General features: G+C 40.3%; 3 protein-coding genes, 1 long non-coding RNA gene and 1 pseudogene across 4 annotated transcripts; 2 read left to right on the top strand and 3 right to left on the bottom strand.

Moving 5' to 3' along the window:
• On the bottom strand, window positions 1-3,765 carry LOC115676113 (MDIS1-interacting receptor like kinase 2-like). The gene is made up of 2 exons (XM_030598988.2): window positions 1,055-3,765; window positions 1-610 (listed from the first exon to the last, which is right to left on the bottom strand). The coding sequence occupies exons 1-2, from the start codon at window positions 3,483-3,485 to the stop codon at window positions 240-242; spliced, it is 2,802 nt and encodes a 933-aa protein (XP_030454848.1). The 5' UTR covers window positions 3,486-3,765; the 3' UTR covers window positions 1-239.
• A 3,366-nt stretch (window positions 3,766-7,131) lies between these two features.
• On the top strand, window positions 7,132-10,100 carry LOC115676229 (uncharacterized). The gene is made up of 4 exons (XM_030599107.2): window positions 7,132-7,227; window positions 7,354-7,644; window positions 8,854-8,937; window positions 9,043-10,100. The coding sequence occupies exons 1-4, from the start codon at window positions 7,132-7,134 to the stop codon at window positions 9,259-9,261; spliced, it is 690 nt and encodes a 229-aa protein (XP_030454967.1). The 3' UTR covers window positions 9,262-10,100.
• A 1,096-nt stretch (window positions 10,101-11,196) lies between these two features.
• LOC130140164 (uncharacterized) lies at window positions 11,197-13,002 on the top strand. Its single transcript, XR_008818161.1, has 2 exons — window positions 11,197-12,504; window positions 12,619-13,002. It is a non-coding gene; the product is annotated as an uncharacterized LOC130140164 (long non-coding RNA).
• Window positions 13,003-13,011: 9 nt separating this feature from the next.
• LOC115676115 (UDP-glycosyltransferase 74G1-like) lies at window positions 13,012-17,647 on the bottom strand (annotated as a pseudogene).
• A 3,345-nt stretch (window positions 17,648-20,992) lies between these two features.
• Window positions 20,993-21,514, bottom strand: LOC130137341 (UDP-glycosyltransferase 74G1-like). Its single transcript, XM_056308142.1, has 2 exons — window positions 21,143-21,514; window positions 20,993-21,046 (listed from the first exon to the last, which is right to left on the bottom strand). The coding sequence occupies exons 1-2, from the start codon at window positions 21,512-21,514 to the stop codon at window positions 20,993-20,995; spliced, it is 426 nt and encodes a 141-aa protein (XP_056164117.1).
• Window positions 21,515-24,181: the final 2,667 nt, after the last annotated feature.

Genomic DNA, 24,181 nt, shown 5'->3' with positions numbered 1-24,181 from the left:
TCTAATAAAAATAATAAGTACGTAAGGGATAAATAGCAAATACAAAAGTGAGACAACAGGAGGTTTTGGCTTAAATATGCAGAGATAAATGTTAGATATAAAGGGTGGTGGGACAGAATGGAGCTTTGTGAGGATGCAGCTCAACCACAAATCCTCATTTTATGTTGGAATGGTAACTAGTTTTATGGTACTTTCACTTTTGGGACTGCTTAACAATACACCTCTTTCATGTACACAGATCAACAGCCGAAGCTATTTAGTTCACCCAATGTGATCTCAGAAAATGGCTTTGCTAGAGGCACTTGAACTGGTAGCAGTAGCGAGACTCCTTTCATGCTTGGCCGACGTCGGGGATCCACTTGCAAACATCCCAATGCCAGTTTTGCGATTGACACCACGTCCTCTGCATCTCTACCCATAGGAGGTGAGAGGCGTCGATCCAACACATCCTGGAGTAAAAAGTCCGAACCAATCTTTGCCAGCGATGAAGATGATGGACCCGAAATGGAGATGAGATCTCCCGGGTGTTTTCCCATGATCACTTCCATTGCTATCACTCCAAAGCCATAAACATCGCATTTTTCTGTGACGACTGGCAAGTATGCTAGCTCTATAATTCACAAGTGGCATATGTTAGTTCAATATTTCAAGTAGACGATTTCCAAAATGCTGGCTTTTGCTAGCTTGGAACATAGAAAAGAGTTCGAGATCTAAAAGAAAAATGCGGTAAGAGATCATTGTTAGCTGTCATTACTAGTTGGTAAACCAATTTCATGGTTAATGTATCATAATCTAGATCCATGTTGAATATAAAATATGTCCGACGGCTTTTTTAAACACCAACATGTTCATGTTGAATTTGTTGTCATGATTGAGCAAAGGCTGCAATAATTTCTAAGCATGGAAAAGAGAGATGCTCATATTTAAGTCTAGACGCACTGGCTGCTCGGAAATGCAGAAATTATAGAATTAGCAGTAAAAGTTATGTCTATGTACGTCGACTAGCGTTACTTAAATGTCAATTAGAGGTTAAGATAAGACCGAGAATCTGTACCTGGAGCAATGTACCCAAGAGTACCAGCCAAAGAAGTCCAATTTGATGAATCTGGTTTGAGAAGCCTAGCAATGCCAAAGTCAGAAACGTGAGCCTCGTAATCAGCATCCAACAGAACGTTGTTGCTTGTCATGTCTCGATGAATCCATGAGGGGAAGCAATCATGGTGCATATAGGACAATGCATTCGCCACTCCTTTGAGAACATCTACCCTCCTGACCCAATGTAGCTCCATCGCCGCTTCGTCATCTTTCAAGATTCTTCTTAAGCTTCCTCTCTCGAGGAACTCATAAACCAAAAATGAATGCTTTGGATGCAGGCAATATCCATAGAGCTTCACTATGTTGCGGTGGCATATATTTGCTAGGCATTTCACCTCCCTCTGCAAAGAGGTAACCCCGACAACCTCACCATCTTCTAATGAATGAAGCTTCTTCACTGCAAGGACTCGATCCGGAGACAGCTCAGCTTTGTAAACAGCTCCAAATCCTCCCTCTCCAATCCGGTACTTCGGATGGAAAGCTTCTGTGGCCTCGACAATTAGTCGATAAACCAATTTGCCATCGTAGCTCCACACCACAAAGGGATCTCCGGTAGACAACTCTGTCAAATTACATTTTTTATTCTTGCATCTCTTGCCAGCCAAAAGAACGATCCCCACCAGAACAACAATGAGGAACGAGGTGCTTGTAACCGACAGAGTTATTCTGACCACAAGTTTCTTCCCCCTCTCTCTGTTGGTTTTCTTGCTCGAGGAAGAAGTGCATGCTCTTAGACCAGCCACAACACCGCATACATCTTTGTTATTCTGAATTGCTGCGTATGGAGCCATGCGGAAGGCCTTAATGTCTGGGAGTGGCCCCTCCAAGTCATTATATGATATGTCAACGGACACAAGGCCTAACATATCGTAGAAACTATGTGGAATGGAACCGAAGAAGCCATTATGGGAGAGATTTAAGTCAGCTAATGCAGTCAGCTTTCCAAGATCCTGGGCTAGTTTTCCCTCCAAGAAGTTACTGGATAAATCGAGAATCTGCAGAAATTGTATATTTCCAACCTCCGATGGAATACTTCCTTGAATCACGTTTCTGCTCAAGTTCAGGTACCATAATTTTCTACATTGTCCTAATTGTGCAGGAATCGGACCACTCAAACTGTTGCTTGCCAAGTTGAGCTTTGCTAGACTTGAGAAAAGCCCAATCTCAAGAGGGATGTCGCCTGAAATATTGTTACCATATAGAGAAAGCTCTATCAATAAAAATAGTCTTCCCAATTCATGAGGAATCCCTCCAGTTATGTAATTTGAAGATAAGTCCAACACTCTCAATTGAGTCATATTCCCAATCATGGGGGGAATCTCACCAAAAATAACATTTTGAGAGACTCGCAAGCTCTCCAAACTGCTGCATAGTCCCCATGTCCAAGAAAGCTTGCCAGAGAGTCGATTAAGGCTCAAGTCAATGAATTTTAACTTAGGGTATACACCAAAATCTTCCGTTATATTTCCACTAAGTCGATTTCCTTGAAGCCAAACCCTAACTAAGCTGCTGCAGTTCCTCAAGCTTTTTGGGATGGGACCATTCAAGCGATTGTCAAATGCTGTAAAGACTTCCAGTGACCCACCGAGGCATACATTTTCAGGAAGCTTCCCTGTTAGTTCATTTTGAGCCAGAGTAAACTGAACTAAACGAGTAAGATTATTCAATTCACGAGGAACGAAACCAGAAAGGTTGTTGAAATGCAGAAGCAATACGGTTAGATTAACCAAGTTCCCAACTGATGTAGGGATCGAACCATTGAGACTATTTCTGGACAAAGCAAGTATGGTTAAACCTCTCAAGTCACCCACTTCCTGTGGAATAGGACCCGAAAGACCATTAGCGGCGAGACACAGATTTTCTAGGTTGCTCAAGTTCCCAATAGATGTAGGGATGAAACCATTGAGATTATTCCCATACAAATTGAGGCGAATTAGGGATCTCAGTTTCCCCACTTCTTGAGGAACAGGGCCACGAAATGAGTTGTTTGACAGGTCCAGGCTAACTAGATGAGGTAGAGCAGTGAAATTAAGAGCACCAAGCATACCTCTCAAGCCCATGTTCGAAAGATTTAGGCTAGTGACGACTCCTGGTAAGTCACAGGTGATTCCTGTCCAATTACTAGAGCAAGCATTCTCGCCCTGCCATGAGGACAGGAGAGGTCGGCTTTGATTGTCAAGAGTGGATTTCCATTTCAGCAGAGTTTCTGCTGCCTTCTCTGCATTCCCATTTTCGGCTTCAAGAGGGAAACCAGGAGTGGCAGTTGAAGCAAATCCAGGGAATAAGGTGAGCACCATTCCAATGATCATGACACCAAGACTGAAGTTGAAGAGCTTTAGGAAGACAGCTTTGTGACACTGCGGTTCGTCTTTAAGTGAAGAGGGAACCATGACTCAGCGTCGTTCGGAATGGCCACACCTATCTCTCTGCTTGAACTAGAACTGTGTATGTGTTGCGGTTTTCGATTGTAGACGAGCCTATAGATTAGCATTTTATAGCAGGAGGCCAATCCAACATGGAAAATACTTGTGACCTTGGAAATCATCTCTCATTATATTTCTGTGGGAAAACATTAGTGGAAACATATAACTTATCATCTTAGACGTGAATAATGCGCAAAAGGGATGACATTCAACCCAAAGACCTCAACATCAAAAATAACTACCCATGACTTGTATCAGCCACGAAAATATAACTACCCCCTTGAAAAAATTCTTCGTCGTACATACCTTAATTTTCATAAAGAGGAGGATACTTACAGCTTTGCCTGCTCTTCGATCCCTTACATGGGTTTCTTTCAGTGTGTTTTTGCCATTGAATTTTTCCAATAGCCAATAGTTCGACACCTTAACACTTGATCCACCACGTCTGCAATGTGAATCGATTGCCCCTCACAGGTAAGGTTCCCCTTCGGCGTTAAAGGTGTCTAATCCGATACATTTTCCAAATTTTAGCAATATATTTTAGCGACAAGCATACATGAAATATGTTATCCACATGAAATAGGTTCCCCTTCAAGCTTGGTCATCTGTGCTGTTTGAATACGTAGATGGGGTCTTGTTCAGAAGACGACTCGTGAACCATCGGCATCACGTCCAACCACCAGAAATGCGCATTTGTTTCACTAGTTAGAGCAAGCCACGATTCCTAGGCTCCGTCAAGACAAGGGAAGCCGACCAAAATCAAGCGACACCAGTGGCAAGTTTAAGCGCCGGTCTATTTGCAACTTGAACTTGGATTGAGAATAGCAATACGAGTTCGAAACTTGGGGGGTCCGCCAATATAGTGCATGACATTGACCTGGAGCCTCTAAGGAGGCAAACGCATTCGTTGCTTGAGTGTCATAATCTTCTATCCGCAAGGTGGTTTTCTTTCGTCGTGGTTACGGCGTTGTATATTCCACATAGGAAATGGTTCGACACCTCTAACACTTGATCCTTTCCGTCTACGATGCAAATTGGTTGGACCTCATAGGTAAGGTTTCCCTTCAGCATTAAAGGTGTAAAATCCGACACATGTTCGAAATTTAGGGATATATTTTCACAACAAGGGTACATGAAATATGTTATGGATAAGGGATAAGTTTTGTGGAAAAGCGAGTTCATAAGTAACATCACTAATCCTCTCCGATATTTTAAAGGGTCCTACATAAGACTCGACTTGCATGTTTGTTGAATGTCATGAACACCTTTAATAGGAGAAACTTTCAAATACATTAATGTCACATCAATAATCAACAATTCGCCAGATACAACGAGTATGTCATCCGAATTCAAATTCATTTTATGTGAACGACGGGACCGTTTGGTTTAACTTGGCAAATGAACTTTGGAGGAATACAAATACCTTTAGGTTAAAACCCCTTGGGGAAATTCAAATGGCATTTGGTAAAAAATTATTTGTGAAGCTACTTTGGTCCAAGTAGTGTTTAGCTTTTTTTTTTTTTGGCAAAGGGCTTTGGGACCCTTTTTTTATTAAAAAAAAAAGTTATCCTTCACTGGCTAAAGGCTATGGCCGCCGGTGAGCCAGATCTGGCACCGGCAGTCGTCACTCAAGGTCTAGTGACCCCCAGCGAGGGTCGCGCTACCCAGGCGGCCCTCGCTGGGGTCGCCCAACCTCAGGCGACCCAGGCGTCGTTGGCCTGGGTCGCGCGACCCCAGGCAACTGTCGCCTGGGGTCGCTCGACCTAGGCCGTCGTCGCCTAGGTCGCACAACCTCAGGCAACCTCGCCGGCCCTTCACCTGCCAGATCCGGTGTCGTCAGTCGACCTTTCGCGAAGAAGATGAATAGTAACAACAAGGGTCAAAATCGAAATATTAAAGAATAAGTGAGAATAGTTTGGGAAGAAAAAAAATTAGGTTCAGCATTTGCCAAATGCTAAAAGCCCAAAGTTGGTCCGGACCAGCTTTGAGCTTTTGAGCATTCCCAATGCTGGCTTTTGGCCGAAAGCCCCTTGGGAAAGCTGAACCAAACGGCCTAAATGCCACAAAACAAGTAAAATTTGGATCAACAGGGCCTCTTTGTTTATGTTTTTTTAAAAAGCAAAAAGCAACTTACTTTCCCACCAATATGTACAATATCATCCGAATTTTTTAAAAATCATAGAAAATTTATATATGATTTTATGTGCCAACTTTTTTATATTAAGAAATTTTTTAGTTGTTTCGGATTAAGAAAATATCCAAATGTGCCGACTGCAAAAGTAAGATAAAAAGCAAAAGTACATCCATACACGAAAGATAACTTCTAAATATGTAATTACTTAAATTTATTAGAATTAGGCGAACAAACACAACAAAATAGAGAGTAAATGCGAGAACGAGAAATCGAGACACAAGATTTTATCCTAATTCACCCTTCAACTAGGGTTACATACAACATAATCAGCACCTCCCATCTCTCTGTTACAATTTCAATTACAAGAGAAAGAGATTATATATAATCAGTAACTTTATGGGTCAAAGTCCAAACTATCAATAAAATACGAGCACAAACTATAAAAGCCACCTAGTGTCGCGGGGGCACTGCCCCCTACGACCCCCACCCGCTCACTTGGGAGCAGAACCACCATACCATCCTGTCAATGGGGAGTATGAATCACACCCCAACAAAATTATCTTAAGATGAATTTTTATGCAACCAACGTAATGTCAACTTATTTATATATTAAAAGGAAACATCGAAGTTTAAGTACCCAATTATATCAATTATGTCATAATATAAGTTGTGTAAATTAATGTGCAAATATCATTATTAAATAGTGGGATAATAAGACTATTTTTTTCATTTTTTAGTAATTAATGCAATTGTTAGCGGATTAAATCAACTAGGTTTCATGCACGCGCCATGCGTGCACAATTAGTTTTCGTTTCTAATATAACATAATGAGTTAATAATAAAATTCATGATTTTAATTGGATGGAGATATAAAATGAGAGAAGAATTGTAAATTTCCTCATATGGAGTATAAAGGATGAAGTTGGTTATTTACATTGTAAGGACAATTAAGATAGAGTGTGAGGCTAGAATTTCTCACTGTAGCTATGCTAATTTACAGCATTAAAACCAATTAAAAACGACAATATTGAATGAGGCAAGCATATAGAAGATTGACAAATCCTAATTGGAAGCAAGATAAATGGAGAGGGTAAGAATTATACACCTTACGAGAACGATAACAATCAACATCTCGAATAAGGCTTCACACATGTCAACAAACGAACAATGCATAAACCTTACAAAGACCCAATTTATACTTTCAAATTCAATATAGATCTCAATATTCTTTTAGCAAAAGTCATCTTGGTTATGGATTAATTAAGTCTAGGTACTTTGGTCTAATATAAACCATCTATTTTTACACAAGAAGAAGATAGTAAATCAGGTTGATGAGTGAACTCATCAATGATGATCATGATTATCACAATGACTGTCGGTCTCCGCAATTTCTTCTTGATCTTCGGACAGTCCCCGTGACATGATCGATCGCCCAACGATGACGGAGTGGAAATCAAGAATTGGGTACATCGCAGTACCATGAACCATTTGAGTTTGTCTGTACCTTCTGGTCTGAAACAATCTATGGGAAATGCAGATCCACCCCTGAAGCTCCATCAAGCGCGAGATTACTGTGTACGTGGACAAATCACCATCCTTCAGTCGTCCACCATGTACACCTATCTGGACCCACCAGTCGGCTAGAGAGAGAGAGAGAGAGAGAGAGAGATGGAAAATGGTGCCCAGAATTTCTAAAGGCAGGTTGTAGTGGTGGGATCAACATCAACATCAACACGTCGTGGTCAAGTACGAGCAAAGCGAAGGACTGTTGGTTTTTCGTCGTTAATACACGCTAATTGGCGACAAAATGGATTCGCAGTTATCATCTTATCTTTCGGAGTTTTATCAAGATCGTGTCTTGAGCTTTGCTTAGAAAGCTGTAGAACCGAGGGACTGCTGAGATTCCCAAAAGGGCTCGACTCTTTCTGGGTTTTTCAAGGTCTGCATATTCTCCAAAATGCCTGGTTCTTTCCCAGGTCTCTCTTTGTAGCTGTGAGTAGCTAAAGCTCGTTTCTTTTTCTTTTTGTCTGTGTGGGTGTGTGTGCTTTTCTTTTTCTTTTTGTGTGTTCGCGTGATTTAACGTGTAGAATCTTGCGCACTGGTTTTTTCACTTGACTTCTACGGTTCCTTGGAAGTAATGCTTAAATAAATCGATGGCCTATGCAAGTTTTGGTAGATATCAAGTCATGTTAGGCATAAGACGTGAACAATTTTAAGCCCGGTTTGTGTTGTATCCTTCATTTCTTCCTTTTCTTCTTGATCTGGAGCAAAAGTTGCTCGCATTTTGTGAGAAATTCTCGCTTGTTGAAATGTAACCTGTCTTTTGGAATTCCTTTCCTCATTTGCTAGCTTTCCCATGGTTTCACTCAGGCTTTACTTTCTAGCTTTGATCCTGTGTAATATGCAGCAGTATTTCAATTTTGAGTCAGAGTTCTTCGATGATTTCTTGTGCTTGATGGGCTTAATGATTCCTTTTACTACGAGGCTCGGTTGATTTGGCCGAAAAGAGAAAGAAACAGATCCTAAGTGGAAATGATAGTCCTTACATGAAATTTCAATTCTTATCTGAACTTGAATATCTGGAATGCTTCGCCCGCATCACTAATCATGATCCGAGCATTTGTTTTCTATTTTGGTTTTTTCTTTTTGTTTTCTGCTAATTCAGAATTAAGTCATGTGATGTGTAGGAGGTTTTTTTCTATGTCGCATAAAAATCCGAAGGATGCCAAGGGTCTATTTCAAGTTGTAGTGTTTCTTACGACTTTGACATAAACTGAAAAAATGGCCAATCATCTACTTTCTATAGCAACTAGGATCATAGTAGAATTTGTTCAAGTACTTGCATGTATCCAAATTCTCGGAAATAAAAGCTGATCACTTTGCCAATGATTGCCAATGTAAGAGTGAGGAGAAGATTTTCAGTTTAAATTGGTTTATCTAGTCATTGAAGGGTGGACCAAGTATGAAATCAGATACGTCTTTCTTAATATTATTTCCACTCACAAGCATTTGTTTCTTGATTTTGGCGGCCGTATTTCTACTTGAGTATCACTTGCAAGACCAAGGAATTCTCTGTGTTTGCGCTCTTCATAGATGAGTAGGGAAGACATGAAGCATAGCACAACTTTTGCTGAGACTACTGATTGCTGTGAAGATACTAGTCATTTCAAGTATACATAAACAATATTTGTTTCCTCTCAGGTGCTAATCGTTGCATTTCAAAAGAAAAATCCCATGGAGCTTTTAGATGACTTCTTCCCCATAAGTGTTAATGATTCAGTAACTGTGAGTGAGTCTCCTACTACTGAAGGTTTCAGCTTTACTTCTATAATCTGCAAATGCTATTTGAAGACTTGACTCTGGACCGGCACATCTTTTTATTCCTTGCAGGATGCAGATTGTCTTCAATCCTTGGGAAATCATTACTTGACAACGAGAGAGAGCACGCTTGTCCACGTTCATGCTAGTGCCATGACTGTGTACATGCGTGCTCTCTACCGTTGTCATATGATGGATGCCCTAAGACAAATTCTTCTCTGGAGCATCTGCTGCAAAAGGGTTATCCTGATGATGTTTAAAGGGGATCTTCAGTCTCAGCATGTAATTTGAAAGTACGTTTCCGATCTGTTACGATAATCTCGATTAATCCTCTTAGCATTCTGGAAACCTAGTTCACAACTTTCATACTGTAATGGTAATTACAAAGGATTTAGTTCAAAGTTCTATATTAGTACATTTAGATGGTTGATGCAGCATAAGGTATTAGCATTTAGTGGCAATTACACTTTTTATGGTTCTTTCAACCCTCTGGTATGCATGTTTCTGTTGCTTACATCTAGGCAATGCTTTGTGAATGCATTTAGATAAATGTCAAGCTTTACACATTTTCAATCAAGGGGAATTTGAGTAATTACCTTAAATCTTAGTTTGAAATTATATTATAATAATTGCTATGCCTTCAGCTTCTGAAGTGCATATTCCTTTGTTTGTAGTGGATCTGAGACATAAATTAGTTCCCAATAATTTGAAAGGACATCCATTACTAGATTTAAGCATGTAGCATAGGTCTATACCATCTTTAAGAAGGGTGTCTCAGTGGCGTCTGTTGGACTTAATGTGAAGTTACTACCTAAGCTACAGCCACTTCATTGGTAAAATCTGTGGATATGGTAGGACCCTACTCTGGTGTTTAAAAATCGATTAATGTGATGCAAATATAGTGGAAGTTGATGCCCAACCATTTAACCTGAGGTTTCTAGTCTCACATTTCACCACCGAGGCATCTTGACTGTGATTTATACCCTATATGTTGTATTGTTCATCTTAGGTGGGTTGAATTTCTATTGGTCATTACAGGTGGCTTGAAGCATGTTGAGATTTTAGGATCACAGCAGAGAGAGAGAGAGAGAGAGAGAGAGAGAGAGGGAGGGATTTATTCTTACTCAAAATGAATAGAACTCTTTTATAGAGCATAGTGGCACTCATAAAACCCTAACTATCCTATGTATTATTTACCCACCAACTGACTCTTAATACTACCATTGTACTTAATGCATATACTACCTGGCTGGTTAAAAGCTATGAGTAAAGGTATCAAGAAACTATTTTTAGGCGATTCGCTAGAAGAACCATCTTGTGTTGTTGCTTCCTCCATCATATGCACTACAAAGCACCTGTTGTCTTTTAGTTTCCCTTGGCTTTGGTTGCCACAGGGAAAATTATTAAAATCGATTTAAGTTGATATAAATTCATACAAGACAACTTAAACGTGACACCAGAGAAGATGTCTTAAGCAAAAAAAGCACTTGCTTTTGAAATAGGTGTCTGGGTTTTTTTTAGCATTAGTTGTTATACAGTACCTTATTCTTCTTAAAGTAAAATTGCACACATAAGTATTAGATTGCAATTTTCTTGTTGATCACTTTGTATAAGGTCTCATTTCTTATTAATAGTGGATGAAGTTATGAGTTAATCGGGAGGAACTTTTTTTGAAGATACGTGTATAATAGTTTTTGTGGGAATTTTCCCCTTCAACACTATGTTCATGAATCATTATGGTGAGAGACACTTGTTATTGTGCTGCTTCCATGGTGGTTTCGGTGGCCTTAATTTGTTAATTTTGCACATTTCTCATTGCAAAGATTGAATGTTTTATCTTTTAGGCTCTTCCTTATTACATCAAACATCTTGTCTCTATTGCTTCCAAACATAGTACAACAGTCCAAGTCAAGTAGGACTGTCCTTCACATTCTAATCATATACATGATGCTGTTCGCAGTGCTTGCCGTCTTTGAGGTTTAATAGCATAATTAGTGAATTATGTGCCGAGTGCTGGGTTTGCACTTTTACTGGTTCAGATGTGACGTTAGTGGCTAGAAAATCTTCACAAGGATCACATATTCTCAATTCATTCTAGTTAACATCGGTAGCATGGCTAAAGTAAAATATTCATACCTAGCGTTTCATAGTCTAACAAAAAAGTTTAAGTTGTTAAGTGGAAAGATTACGTATATAAATACTTGCCTTACCCAAAAAAAAAAAGATTGCGTATATAAAGGGTATTGAATCCCCATATTTAAGCGATGTGGGATGTTAAACATCCCCTCTCACGTGTAAACCCGATTGATAACAACACTTGGAATTGATGAATAGGGAACCACTTACTGTAAATAAATTTAGAACTGAACCTGACTCTAATTCATTATTAGAAAATTCAATCTAAAAATTGAAGTTGTTATGCGGAGTGAGACTAGTCTATCTAAGGCTTACTGAAACTCTGTATACCAGTGATGTGAGAGACTTAAACACATAGTATTTTGCTGAGAAATGATTACATTGTTGAATTAGGTTTGTGCTTTAGAGATAATCAACGTAATCATGCTATATTGATGGTTAATGTTTTTTAATTGATCTATTTGATGACTATAACTATTTCCTCGTAACTCAGTTTTCCTTTTAGATGCCTCTCTTCTACCTTCCTTTGTTCTTCCTTTATTCCCACTTGCATCTACTAGATTTAGAGTCTTAGCTTCTTCTCGGTGATGTCAGTTCCATAATCAGGATCATCATGGTTTGTTTTAGTCCCTTATCCTAACTGAAGCAAAGGAACTTTATTTTTGTTCTATCTTTTGTTTCAGCTTCATTCAATCCAGATTCCATTAAATGGAAGTTTGACGTGATTTTGATAGTTTTAGGGCTATTGTTGAAGGTTTTGTATCTTCAACTGTGACTGCTTCATAGATTTAGTTTATATTCACATCTGTACACGGTGTTTTCTGGGCAAAGCCAGTATGGAACTATATGCATATGCCACAGCAGTTTATAATATCACATGTATGGTACTGAGATATGACGTGGGGCAAGGCTCGTATTTACTTCAATTTGTTCTGTTTCAATCAATTTCATAGTCTGATGTTGGCAGTTGCGTTGTTGCTTGTTCTCCCTCTTGATCCATCAGATTATTTTTTGCCATGTGTCTTGGTTGCTAATCTTGCTGTCTCTAATGTAAGGCCCATGGTTCATGTGGATTATATGCCATTCTATGTGAGCTTTACAATATGCATTAGTACCCTTTCCGATTGTACCAATCGATCCATCTGATCTCAAACCATTGCAATTTATGATGTTGGTTATCGTCTTTATCTACTGACAAATGATTCAAACTGTCTTCGCAATGTCATATCAATGTTTTTCTGTTTTGGTTCATCGATTTCTTTTTGTCGAGAGAAGTGTTCGAAAAAGGTCTCAGAAAGCATCTATAGGAGGATCAATAACAGGGTTAATGCACTTCTGGTGGAGGCACTCATCACTAGCCCATGCAGGTTTTCCTTCATTCATCATGGTTGACACCAGGTGATATATCATTTGCACCATATCTTTGGAAAGCTATTCCGTACTCAGATAATTTTGTCTTCTTGATGCTTTCTCCTTCATCTTGTGTATCGACCGCACGCATCTATTGGTCAGCTTCCTATTTCGATCAGGTGCATGTCATGTGAGATTATCATAAGTCTCCATTCTTGATGGAGAAACTGGTTTCCAGTTAGCGGTGGCTCTTGTTAATGGCCGACTGCTTTCGCATTCCAAGATGCACGCTCGTGCTCCGTCGAGATATTGTCCCCGGGAATGGCCGAGATGATGATATATCCAATCGTAGACTACTGTTTCCGGATTGCCTCTGGTGGTTGATGAATCCCCGCCGTCGTCGGTTGATGAAATCTTTGATATGTATTCACCGCACCGGGAATGCAATATCATTATCTACTACACGAGTGAAGGATGCAACTAGTACTCCAATTTTGACCCACGTCAAAGTTTTTTGAACGTAAATGCACGAATCAATTTTATTTAGTGATTCGTCTACTGCTCTACCAAGGCACTACTCGTGAGCTTCTCCACGAATTCATGGATGTTCCGATCCGAGCTCCTGCCTTTGCCGATCGCAGCCTTCGCCGACGCCATCCACCTCCTCATGCTCTCCATTGTATCCCTCCCGCTCTCTCCTCCTCCCACCATCTGCCTCACACGCTTCTCCACCTCCTCCCTCCTAACAAGCCCTGCCTCGTCGGCCCTAACCCCGACTCCGATACTCCACACGTCCTCCATGAACTTGGCATTCGTCCCCTGGTCCGTCCATTGTGGCATAGCCACCATCGGGACCCCCAGGCAGATCGCCTCGATCACTGAGTTGAGCCTGCAGTGCGTGACAAAGCATCCGATGAAATCGCTCGCGAGTATCTCCAGTTGATTGCACCACGGGAGGATAAGGGCCTCCTTGGAGGGGATCGAGTCCATGAGATCGCGAGGGAGCTTGTGCTGCTCGGATGATCAGACAATCCATAGGAAGGGGTGGCCGGCGAGGGCGAGGCCATGGGCGAGCTCAGAGAACTGGGAGGGTTCGAGGTCGGCCATGCTGCCGAAGGAGACATAGACCACGGGGCGGGGCGGGGCGGGTGGCGGCAGAGCCAGGCGGAGACGGTGGAGGTGGTGTTAGGGGTGAAGAGGTTGACGCCGCAGGCGGTGTCGTCAGGGAGGCGCTTGTCCAGGTAGATAGAAGGGAGGGTGGGGCCGATGGTCTTCATAGGCCACAAAGTTGGCGGACATCCAGTCGACCACCTAATTTGATTGGAGAGAAACAAACAAGTGAGAAAGAGAGAGGGAACATTTTTCATGTTTAAATGAATAATTAATTTCCCAAATTAAATTAATTGTCTATAGTGTGTTCGATTTTTTTCAAAAAAATTCGAACAATTGACTATTTAGGAGTGATCCCTTTCATCCTGAAACCTATCAAGCCAGAGTCGATTCCTAATTTGTGAAATCGGAAAACTGAACCTGTTTGCTTTAATCGGACTGACTCTAAGGTCAACTCCAGATCGATTGGGTGCTGTTTATGGGTTTCTTCTATTCATTCAAGAGTACTAATATTCATATTTTCTTACCTTTCTTGAATGCACGTCAATATCTGTAAGAAAGGACACGGCAATAAGCATCACACGATAGTAGATGTGATAGCTACTATTATCCACCAATACAAGGGCTCCCCATTGGCAAGTGCCATTAATTTTCCCCCACCATCCACCATTCAAAAACAGCCAGGAGGAGTGGTTGGCAAACTAAAATGACTTCTTTTGCTAAAAAAATGTAAGATGGCATCCATTGTCTGTCTTTTATAAAAAGTTCAAAAGCCCACTAACATCCACTCATCACGTCGCAGTTCAGGTTTTTTCCGGGTCGATCGGGTGGGTAGAATCGACGGCTTAGGATCGAGAATTTGAAATCTGACCAAACCCGACCGATTCCAAATTTTTGAAACTAGGAACCGGACCATATGAACATTGCTAACGGCATCGTAGGATAGGTCAGTCTGATTCGTAGGTTGATCTAGGACCTATGAACATTGCTAACGGTGCCTATTAATATAAGAATTTGGTAAGGAGTGTTAATTGTTCGGTGGTTTTCATGAACCATTTTTTCTCGCATGACATAATTGCATACACGTGTGTGTCAAATCAGATCAATGATATACACCCAACCCACCTTCAAGATTCAAACATATTTCCATGTGCAATATGGATCTGTCGACATCGCCTTCCATGCCAAATATTCAACAAAATTATTATGACATAAAGTATCCTAAGCAATTAGGACACCATCCGCATTTAGTGCACCTCAAAATTATTTATCGTTCTTTACTGGGGATGACGTTCAATTTTATATGACGCTAACTTCATTGGCCATCCTATCTTGACATTGTCTTCCCTTGCTCATATGATTAAACTGAAGAAGCGATGACACCCACAACAGCAGAAAAATGAAATCATAGTACGATGTTAATAAATGGTCCGTGCTCTGCTGTTAAGACAGTGAGGAAACCGCAAGAAAAAGTTGCAGGTTCAACACGAATGACTAACGAGCATTACTAAGTACGCTAGCCTATGATGAGAAGGCAGCAACCTGAGACTGCTCATATGTACCTCTTTCTCCAGCTCGTAGAAGGTGTCACAGAGCACGAAATCAGCTTCATCCAAGTTCGTGAATTGGTTGGTCACCGTATCGTAAAAGGCAGGGTATGTCCCCGGCTTGTATAGGTTCAACGGTGTCTCCCACGGCTTGAGGGGCGGCAACCCTGGGACCTCGACGCTGCCTCCCGAAAGCAGAAGCAGAAGCAAGCCGCGATGCTCGTGGTAATATATGTTGTTGACCGCGCACGACTGTGTGAAGAAAACCACTCCGAGCTTATCGCATTGCTTGGCCACATCGAGCGCCCACGGGAGGAACCCGTCGTAGATGACCGCGTCGAGCAGCTGACCCAAACAGTCGAGCTTGTGGATCAGCTCGGCCAGGCCACTCGACCCGACGATCCAAAAGCGTGTCAGGTAGGCCTGGATGGACTCGGCCCCGGCGAGACCGGCGAGGTTGTGGCTGTCAGAGGGGCCGGTGTGCATGGTGTTGGGAAAACCTCTTAATAGATTTTTGAAGTTGACAAAACTATCCATGAGTGTTTTGTAAGTCTGATAAATGTTTTAAAGTATTTTGATTCAGAAAGTTATTCTTGTAAGAGAAGCATATGGCAATCTTGTTCAGATTGTGTAATTACTTCAAGAGGTTCAGACTTTATACTGCAGATGAAGAAGTTCAGACTTTATACTAAAAGAAGTTCAGACTTTACACCAGAGATGATAAACTACGGACACAAGTTCAGAACGTAAGTCAAGAACGTAAAGTTCAGAACGTGACACGTATTAAGAACGTACATAACGGTTAGTAATCTTGCTTGGATTTCACACTTAAAATAAATTGATTGACTCAATCTTGAAGATTGTTTTGCAACGGTTTAATATGCAAAACATCTTGATTGATTGGCAATTAATTTCGAGACAAGCTATTTTCTAAACGAAGAAGCTCTACTTATGAAAACCAAGACTTTCATTATATGGACGACCATATTCAGCTGAGATTCATATTTTGTCCCTCAACGGTTATGCAATCTTCTTGATGCAACTCTGTCCAACTGGTAGATTGGAAGACGATCCTCTGGAGACTGTCCAACGGCTAATTTGAAAGTGGAGAAGTATAAAAGGAAACCAACGTGCTGAGGAGCAGAAGTAAGAGACGAGATCCATAATCTAGAATTCCAAAGTCTAAGCGATCTTCAATTTATATATTTGTCTTCCCTGAGCTTTAAAGTGTAATCATTGAGAGAGACTGAAAAGAGTGATTGAGTGAGATACTGAGACATATCATATACTAAGGATTATCACTCACAGTTGTAATCTCTTGATTGATCATTTAGTGGAATCCAGCCAATAGGCTGCCGGTGTGGGAGAGTGGATGTAGACTTGATCTAAGCCGAACCACTATACATCTGTGTACAAATTTTCTCTTCCCTAAAATTCCTTTTATTTATTTAATTGCACATTTACTTGTTTGCCATTCAAAGATTGATTAAAATCTAAACATTATTCAGACTTTACCTGTGATCAATTACTTCCACGTTAAAATTGATCAAATAGTACTTAAATCACCTATTCACTCTCGTCTATGTGATATTTGCTAGTCTCATCACATGGATCGGGCGAGGTGGACGGTGAGGGTGAGGGTGGCTTTGAGGCCTCTGGAGACGAGACGCTTGGAGAATTGGAGCATGGGGTTTATGCGGCCTTGGGCGGGGAAAGGGAGGACTAGTACATGTGCTCGGCGGAGTTTGTTTGAAGGCTCCATTGGCTTCCTCCGCTCACTTTCTCTAGAGTTGGAGCTGTACTTTTTAGTCTTGAAGAGGTGTCATATATGGACTCCTAAGGAGCTATTCATTACTCTTTTTTACTGTCCAGTGGTATGAGGACGGGCATCCATGCGATGAGGGAGAAGCATGGGCAAGCTGAACGTTAGATAGGACAAAAGCGAAAAAAAAATGGCGTGCTGAAAAGAAAAAGATCACATGTGCGCATGTGAAAGAAGAAAGAAAATGAAGCATCCGACAGCCAAAACGAAAGCAAAGTTCAGAGGCAATATTTGATCAGCTACAAACCGGGGATTCTCGGTGGAGCAGAGATGCGTCCATATATTTATTCAACATTTCATGGCTGAAGGAGAAGCAACAGCAGCACGCTCTAAGAAGGCAAAAGAACAAGTTCAGCCAAGTCATCATAGGCAGAAACGTGACCGGAGAGATGGCAATGAAGAGGCAAGCCTGCTCGGAAGTTACTCCGATGTTGTGGTCGAGCCGGAACCATCATCATATTGTTGGGTTCTCACCGCTACCTTTGCGTGACCATTGCTAAGTGATCCTTTCCACACGATGAAGTCATCACCGTGGTTGACGGTCGCTGTCCACAGTTGCGTTTTAACATGTCCGGTCATGATAGAGTAGAGAACTGGAGAGTCTTAAAAGAGTACTTATCATAGAGTCCAGAAACAAATGTCCATACCCCCACAATCTTCCATTTGTGACGCCGGAGAGAGAGTAGAGAAATAGGAGGTAACACAAGTGAAAACTTCAATGGATAGGTCACTCGCCACTCGTAGGTAAATAACCTAAGAGATAAAAGCAATACTCGCCACCCGTAGGAATCCACCTGAGGGATAAGAGTAAAACAACAAATCCTTTTTGTTCTCAAGCCAAAGGCTCAATTAAGTTTTGAATCAAATAAGTCTTGCTCTATTATTCATTATAGCATGCTTATATAGATGAGCATGGAACAACCCTCCAAACATGAGTAATCACTAAGACTCTTCCAAAAGACAAAACAACATTTACTAGAAAACAAACTTGAACGACATTAACTAGACCTAGAAAATATATGAGAATTAAATGTAACCGATTGAAGATCTTCATGATTTTACATTTTCCAAAGTGGTTGAATTAATGGCCTTCATCTTTTCAAGGAATCGAATAGCCTCCAGTACGTCGTAATCGATGAGTAAACTTGAAATCGACAACTTATTAATTGATCGATGAGATCGACAACTTGTCAAGTTGATCGATGAGATCGACAACTCGTCGACTTCAACAGAATGCTCCGGCATCAATTTGACAACATTCAGAATGGCCATGAAATCTGGGACTTCGGACATGAACTCATCCAAGCATGGACACAACTCCCGTCCATGCCTCATACATCCGTGCACACAATCCCATCTCGTGCGCGATTTTCGTTGGATCACTTCATACAATCGGGTCGCTTCTATTCAATAATTAACTCAAGAGTCGATTACATATTCATAATTCCTTCACACTGCTTTGCCTGTCTTTTATGTTCAGGTTCTGCAGGTCTTCTCTGAACGGATCACAGGAAGAGTTGAGCTCAATGAACGGGTGTCGTCGTCGTCGTCGAGCTCCTTCACCGATTATTCGTCCAGATTCGTTGTTGATTCAATTTGTGAGTATTGCGTCACTCAGCTTGTAGCCCTTCATGCATGGATTTGCAAGTAAGGGTAAGCCTGTGTTTCAACTCTTTGACTTTATGTGATGGTGTTATTGCCTTGACCTTGGCTTCTTGATGTTTGTTCATGAATGTATACATTGAAGACTTGACGTTGAAAGAAGAAATTAGTCCTGCAGATATATTTGCTATTCACATCATGGTACATTTTGTTGAGGAAATTTCCTAATAAATTTTGTAGTTGACAAAACTATCCATGTTAATCTTGTAAATCTGATATGTACCATGAAGTATTTTGATCCAGATAAATATATTCTGGAAGTGGCAACTTTAATACTTCAAGAGCAATTAACTTTCTGGACGCTCAGACTTTACGAGGTTCAGAAGGAAAACTTCAAACTCTACAAGTTTCAGAACGAGAAGTTCAGACTCTACTGAAATAAACACTTAGATGTTATCTTAAAATGTCAGAGAACTTCAGACTCTAATTTTGAAGGACTCGGACTTTACTGAAGACCTACGCTGACTCAGGTTCTGAAGGTAAAACAAGAACCAGAAATTCTTCAGACTCAGAATCTATTCAAAACGAAATATAATGGCTAGTGATCTGACATGGATTTCACGAAAGGAAAGTTTTGATTGACTCAATCTAAGACTAATTGATTGACAATCAAACATTATGACAAGTATATATCACAACAGATAAAACTCTACTTGTGGAAACCAAGATTCTAGTTGTATGGGCAACCAGATTCAGTGGGATTCAGATTTTGTCAATCAACGGCTACTCAATCCATTTTATACAAATTTCTCCAAGGTGAAGATTGGAAGATGATCCTCTGAAGACTATCCAACAGCTAGTTTGGAAGTGGAGGAGTATAAAAGGAGATCGATGAGGAGCAGAAGGTACGGAACGAAATCGAGAATCAACAAGTCCAAAGTTTGAGCTCATTCCGATTCTATTACTTGTCTTTCCTGAGCTAAATACTAAGATTTTGAGGAATACTTTGTAAAAGTAATTGTGGGAGATAGAGAGTTTTATCATTCACCGAGTGATATCACTCAGATCTTGTAATCACTTTGATCACATAATGGAATCCAGCCAGTAGGCTGTCGGCGTGAGAGAGTGGACATAGGCTTGATCTAAGCCGAACCTCTATAACTTTTTGTGTGCAGTTCTCTCTATCCCTAATCTCTCATTATATTGTTTATACTACACACTAGCATATTCAAAATCTAAACATTGTTCAGACTTTACTGATTATAAATCATTTCCGCTTTAAATTCTTCAAAATCATTCAAATCACCTATTCACCCCCCCCCCCTTCCTCTAGGTGATACTTGCTAGCTACAACACATTTTATATTTCTTGCATCGTGGCTTCATGCATGAATTCATCACAGGATATTTCATTTAAAAAATCACAAAAACATGTCTCGAAGTGTGTATCCCGGGAAATTTGCATATTTATATTTCATGAGTGGACTCATTCATTTAGTGTTGCATTCAAGATTCCATTAGATAGATTTTGTATCCCCATGTTTGACAATTTATTTTAGGAAGTCATTTGATCTTAATATCTTCCTAACATTTAATATTAACATATATATTGCATGCATGTTTTTTAGACTTTCCATATGCCGTTCATGGGATCCTATCCCTAATAACAAGGTTATGTATATTCGTTGTTACCCGACATCGTATTGGGTTTATTTTTCTCGCATTTTACCTTTATCGCTTTGATTGTGGTTGTCTATTCTTATTGTTTGCACACCCGCACGTGATCGGTTGTTAGTAAAATTGATGAAGATTGCATGTAAACGTTTTCGCAAAGGAGAAAAGGTGACGACGGTCTTCAGCGGCCACAGCTTGACGGACATCCAGTCAACGATCAGATTTCATTGGAGAGAGAGAGAGGGAACAATTCTAATGTTGGAATGAATAATTAATTCCCTAATTAAAATCAAGATAAGATACGTGTATAGTATTTTTTCTATTAATAATTGAACAATTGACCATGTCTATAAGAATAAGGATTCGGTAAAAAGTAAGAAGTGTGAATTGACTCTGGTTGCTTATGAACCATTTTTTTCTAGCGCGAAAGAAAATTTGCACGAGGTGACGTATTTGCATGCGCATGCGTGGCAAATCAAATTGATGATGATTTACAGCCAACACCTTCAAACTTCCTCGTAAAATATGGTCCGATCGCGATCACATCGCCTTTTATGTCAATCATAGAGTAAAATATTATGACAAACTTGGACACGTAAAACTTTTTTCGCATGTGCATTTTTATAATGCAACTTCGTCGGAAGTTTGAATTAGCTTTATCGACCAAAGCAAATGTACACGCCATCCTAGCATTATTCCGCCATAAGAATCCAAATACAGAAACATCAAACAAGAGAAGTATATCTTTGCTGAACAAAACTTTGCACGACAGAGAAAAGAAATCACGGTATGATGTCAATGTATGGTCCATGTTCAGCTGTTAGACAACGAGGAAACTGCAAGAAAAGGTTGCAGGTTCAACACGAATGAACAACGAGGATTATTACGGTAGCCTATTTGTAAAAGACAGGGTATAACCCCGGGTTATATACGAACGACGGTGTCTCCGGCGGCTCGAGAGGCGGCAACCCCGGGACCTCGACGCTGCCTCCCGAAAGCAGAAGCGGAAGCAAGCCGCGTTGCACGTGGTAATTTATGTTGTTGACTGCGCATGTCTGCGTGAAGAAAACCACATCCAAGCTTATCGCTCTGGTTGGACACATTGAGCACCCACGGGAGGAAACTGTCGTAGATGACCGCGTCGAACAATCGAGCTTTCGGATAAGCTCAGCCAGGGTCCTCAACCTGACAATCTGGAGGTCTGTCTGGCAAGCCTCGATGGACTTGGCCTCCATGAAACCACTGATGTCGTGGCCGTCGAAGATTTTTTCGAGGTCGATGGACGAGGAGGGGTCGGCGTGCATGGATTTGGCAAGGTGGACGGGGAGAGCAAAGGTGGCTTTGAGTAGGGGTGTGCATTGGTCCCAAACCCAAAAACTGAACTGGACCGGACCGAACCAGCCGATTCTAGGTAGTTCCCGGTTCTACATAAGTAACCAGACAACCAAGATTGGACCGATGCACCAATGAAGATTTCTTCATTTTTTTAGTTTTTATTATCAAACCCTAATTTTTTTTTTAATGTTGGGAAACTCTCACTTGTAAGGAATAGAAGAAACCAAAAAAAAATAAATCACTGGTTTCTGAACCGGACCGATCAGTCCGGTTCTCGGATCAGATGGACGGATTCTCAATTTCACAAACTAAGAACCGACCTTACTCGGTCCGATTTTAGATTTCAAAATGAGAATCGATCCACCCTGAAACTTATCACCTCTAGCTTTAAGGCCTTTGGAGAATTGAAAAATGGGGTTTTGTGGCCTTGGGCGGGGAAAGGAAGGACTAATACATGCGGTCGGTGGAGTTTGCTTGAAGGCTCCATCGTCTCGCCTCGCTCACTTTCTCTAGAGTTGGAGCTATATAAGGACTCATCGGAAGCGATATAACTATCCAAGCACATTTCGACCAAAAAAAAGAAAAAACTATCCCAGCATATGAGTACGGAGATCCATGAAATACCCTATAAATCCCATGAACAAGTTCAGTTCGCCTATAAAGCGATTCTGACTCTAAGCAGTTTGCATGCAAAAGGTTGGATTTGAACAAGTGATCTTGTTTGACCAAAAAAAAAAAACAAGTGATCTTGAGTTCCCAAACTGAAAATCCCTGCAACCGAGTCAATTCTAGGCTTTTTACATATAATGGAAAGGCATTCTTAAGTTTAATATAGAAAAGCCTTGATGACGGAGACTTTAAGGAAAAGGTTAAATACTAAATACGTTGATTCAATGGCGTTAGCACGTATATTGTGACAAATATAATAGTCCAAAGAGGGACTAAACTTGGTGTATTTATTTCTCGAAAAATGAATGATTTGAAAAATATTATCCTAATAATGATCGATAGTATCGCTTACAAAAATGAATTAACGAAACATGTTTTCATTGTCCACGAAAATATTTAGACATAAATTATTATCGATAATGAAAACATTCCTCGTTGACCAATTATCTCAAGTTACATAAGCAATCATTTTAACAAAAATATTTTTCAAATCATTCATTTTCAGCGAAACAAACGGATTCGGCAATTTATATTTTACTAAGAACGTGTGGCGTATCATTCATTTCCACTGAGAGAACGATAGCTACTTGAAGAAGGAATGCATATAGAATTCTAAGAAAGATACTGCATCACCAATGACAGTCGTGAACGTGCATCCAATATGTTTATGAAGAAGGGTCTCGAATATAGTCAATTAGGGCATTGGTGAATGGTCCTCCAGCTCTCGTTGTCATATGGAAAATTAGAGCATATTAGTCAAACTATTGTGCAATCCCTTATCTTCCTCTGAGAACATAGGCGAGATGAAACGCTCCCAAGGAAAGTGATCGGTGTTGAAGATTTTGCACTCATTTTCTCAGCACATAATCTTGTTGCCGTTACTCTGATCGGCCCGCGACGATTGCGCCTCGCAATCGATTACTGATCGGCATTCATGCAATAATTAAGAATTGTTGATGAACTCGATGTTATTGAGAATTATAGAGCATTATGTCATGCTCGAACTTCGCTATAGGTATAGCTACTTCAATCTATATTGACCCATTTTTATGGAAACTATTTCTCCTCCAGGTCCCCCTTGAAAGCATTGTACATAAAATCCTAAACCATGTCTACTCAATCTTTCTGTACAGTTGTTTCGTCCATTGGCGGTACATTCCTTTAGAAAGTCGCACTTTGATGGGTCGACAAGTCAATTCCATGCTTCTCTTTAAAAAATATTTTATGGATTGTGTAATTTGGGTTGTCGCTTTCGGTGGCCAAATTGTCAGTCAAACTAATCTACCTGAAAAAACACTAGACATTTAGTAGTAGATAACGTGAAGTAACGGTGTCCGACAAAAAAAAAAATACGTGAAGTTACGGTGAAGTGACTAGTGATAAAATACTGAGCACCTACTCGATCTTATCTATACAGGACACATGTAGCACGATTTTTAGGTCGTTTATTTGAAAGAACATTATTTTCTAAAAATTATTATCCGACTTTCTAGTGTTTGAATAACGAAAAACGGATCAATTTACAAAAAATATTTTTCATGAAATGAAAATAATAAGCTTAGATTGAAAAAAAACGACTTTTCTTTCTGATAAAAAGAAAATCACTTTCCTTAAACTTTCAAATAAATAGTAACTAATAATTTTTTTTGAAAATTTTTTTTCTTTAACACGAAATTTTCAGTGAAATAAATGCGTTACAAGGGTGCGGGACTACAACTTGGAGGAGCATGAGGTAAGCCCAACCTCTCAATGTCTAGATTATAGTCGTTGTTGCTACTTTTCTCTTGTTTTCGTAGGGATTGACTTAGCGGGAGCAAATGCCCCCTAATCCTGTAACATAGATGTACTCTTTAAATTAGTATGAATGTGACCCTCCTAATCTAGCAGCTTTGAACCCAATAAATTTTTGACAGCATAATTTGTTCCTTTTACTTGTAATTCGAGTCAAAGTTTCATCCAGATACACA

This window comes from Syzygium oleosum, unplaced genomic scaffold (assembly GCF_021117445.2).
Source record: "Syzygium oleosum isolate NSW1041296 unplaced genomic scaffold, Sole_v2.1 Sole_v2.01, whole genome shotgun sequence".
Taxonomy (NCBI): Eukaryota; Viridiplantae; Streptophyta; class Magnoliopsida; order Myrtales; family Myrtaceae; genus Syzygium; species Syzygium oleosum.
This window is presented reverse-complemented; position numbering and strand designations above follow the sequence as displayed.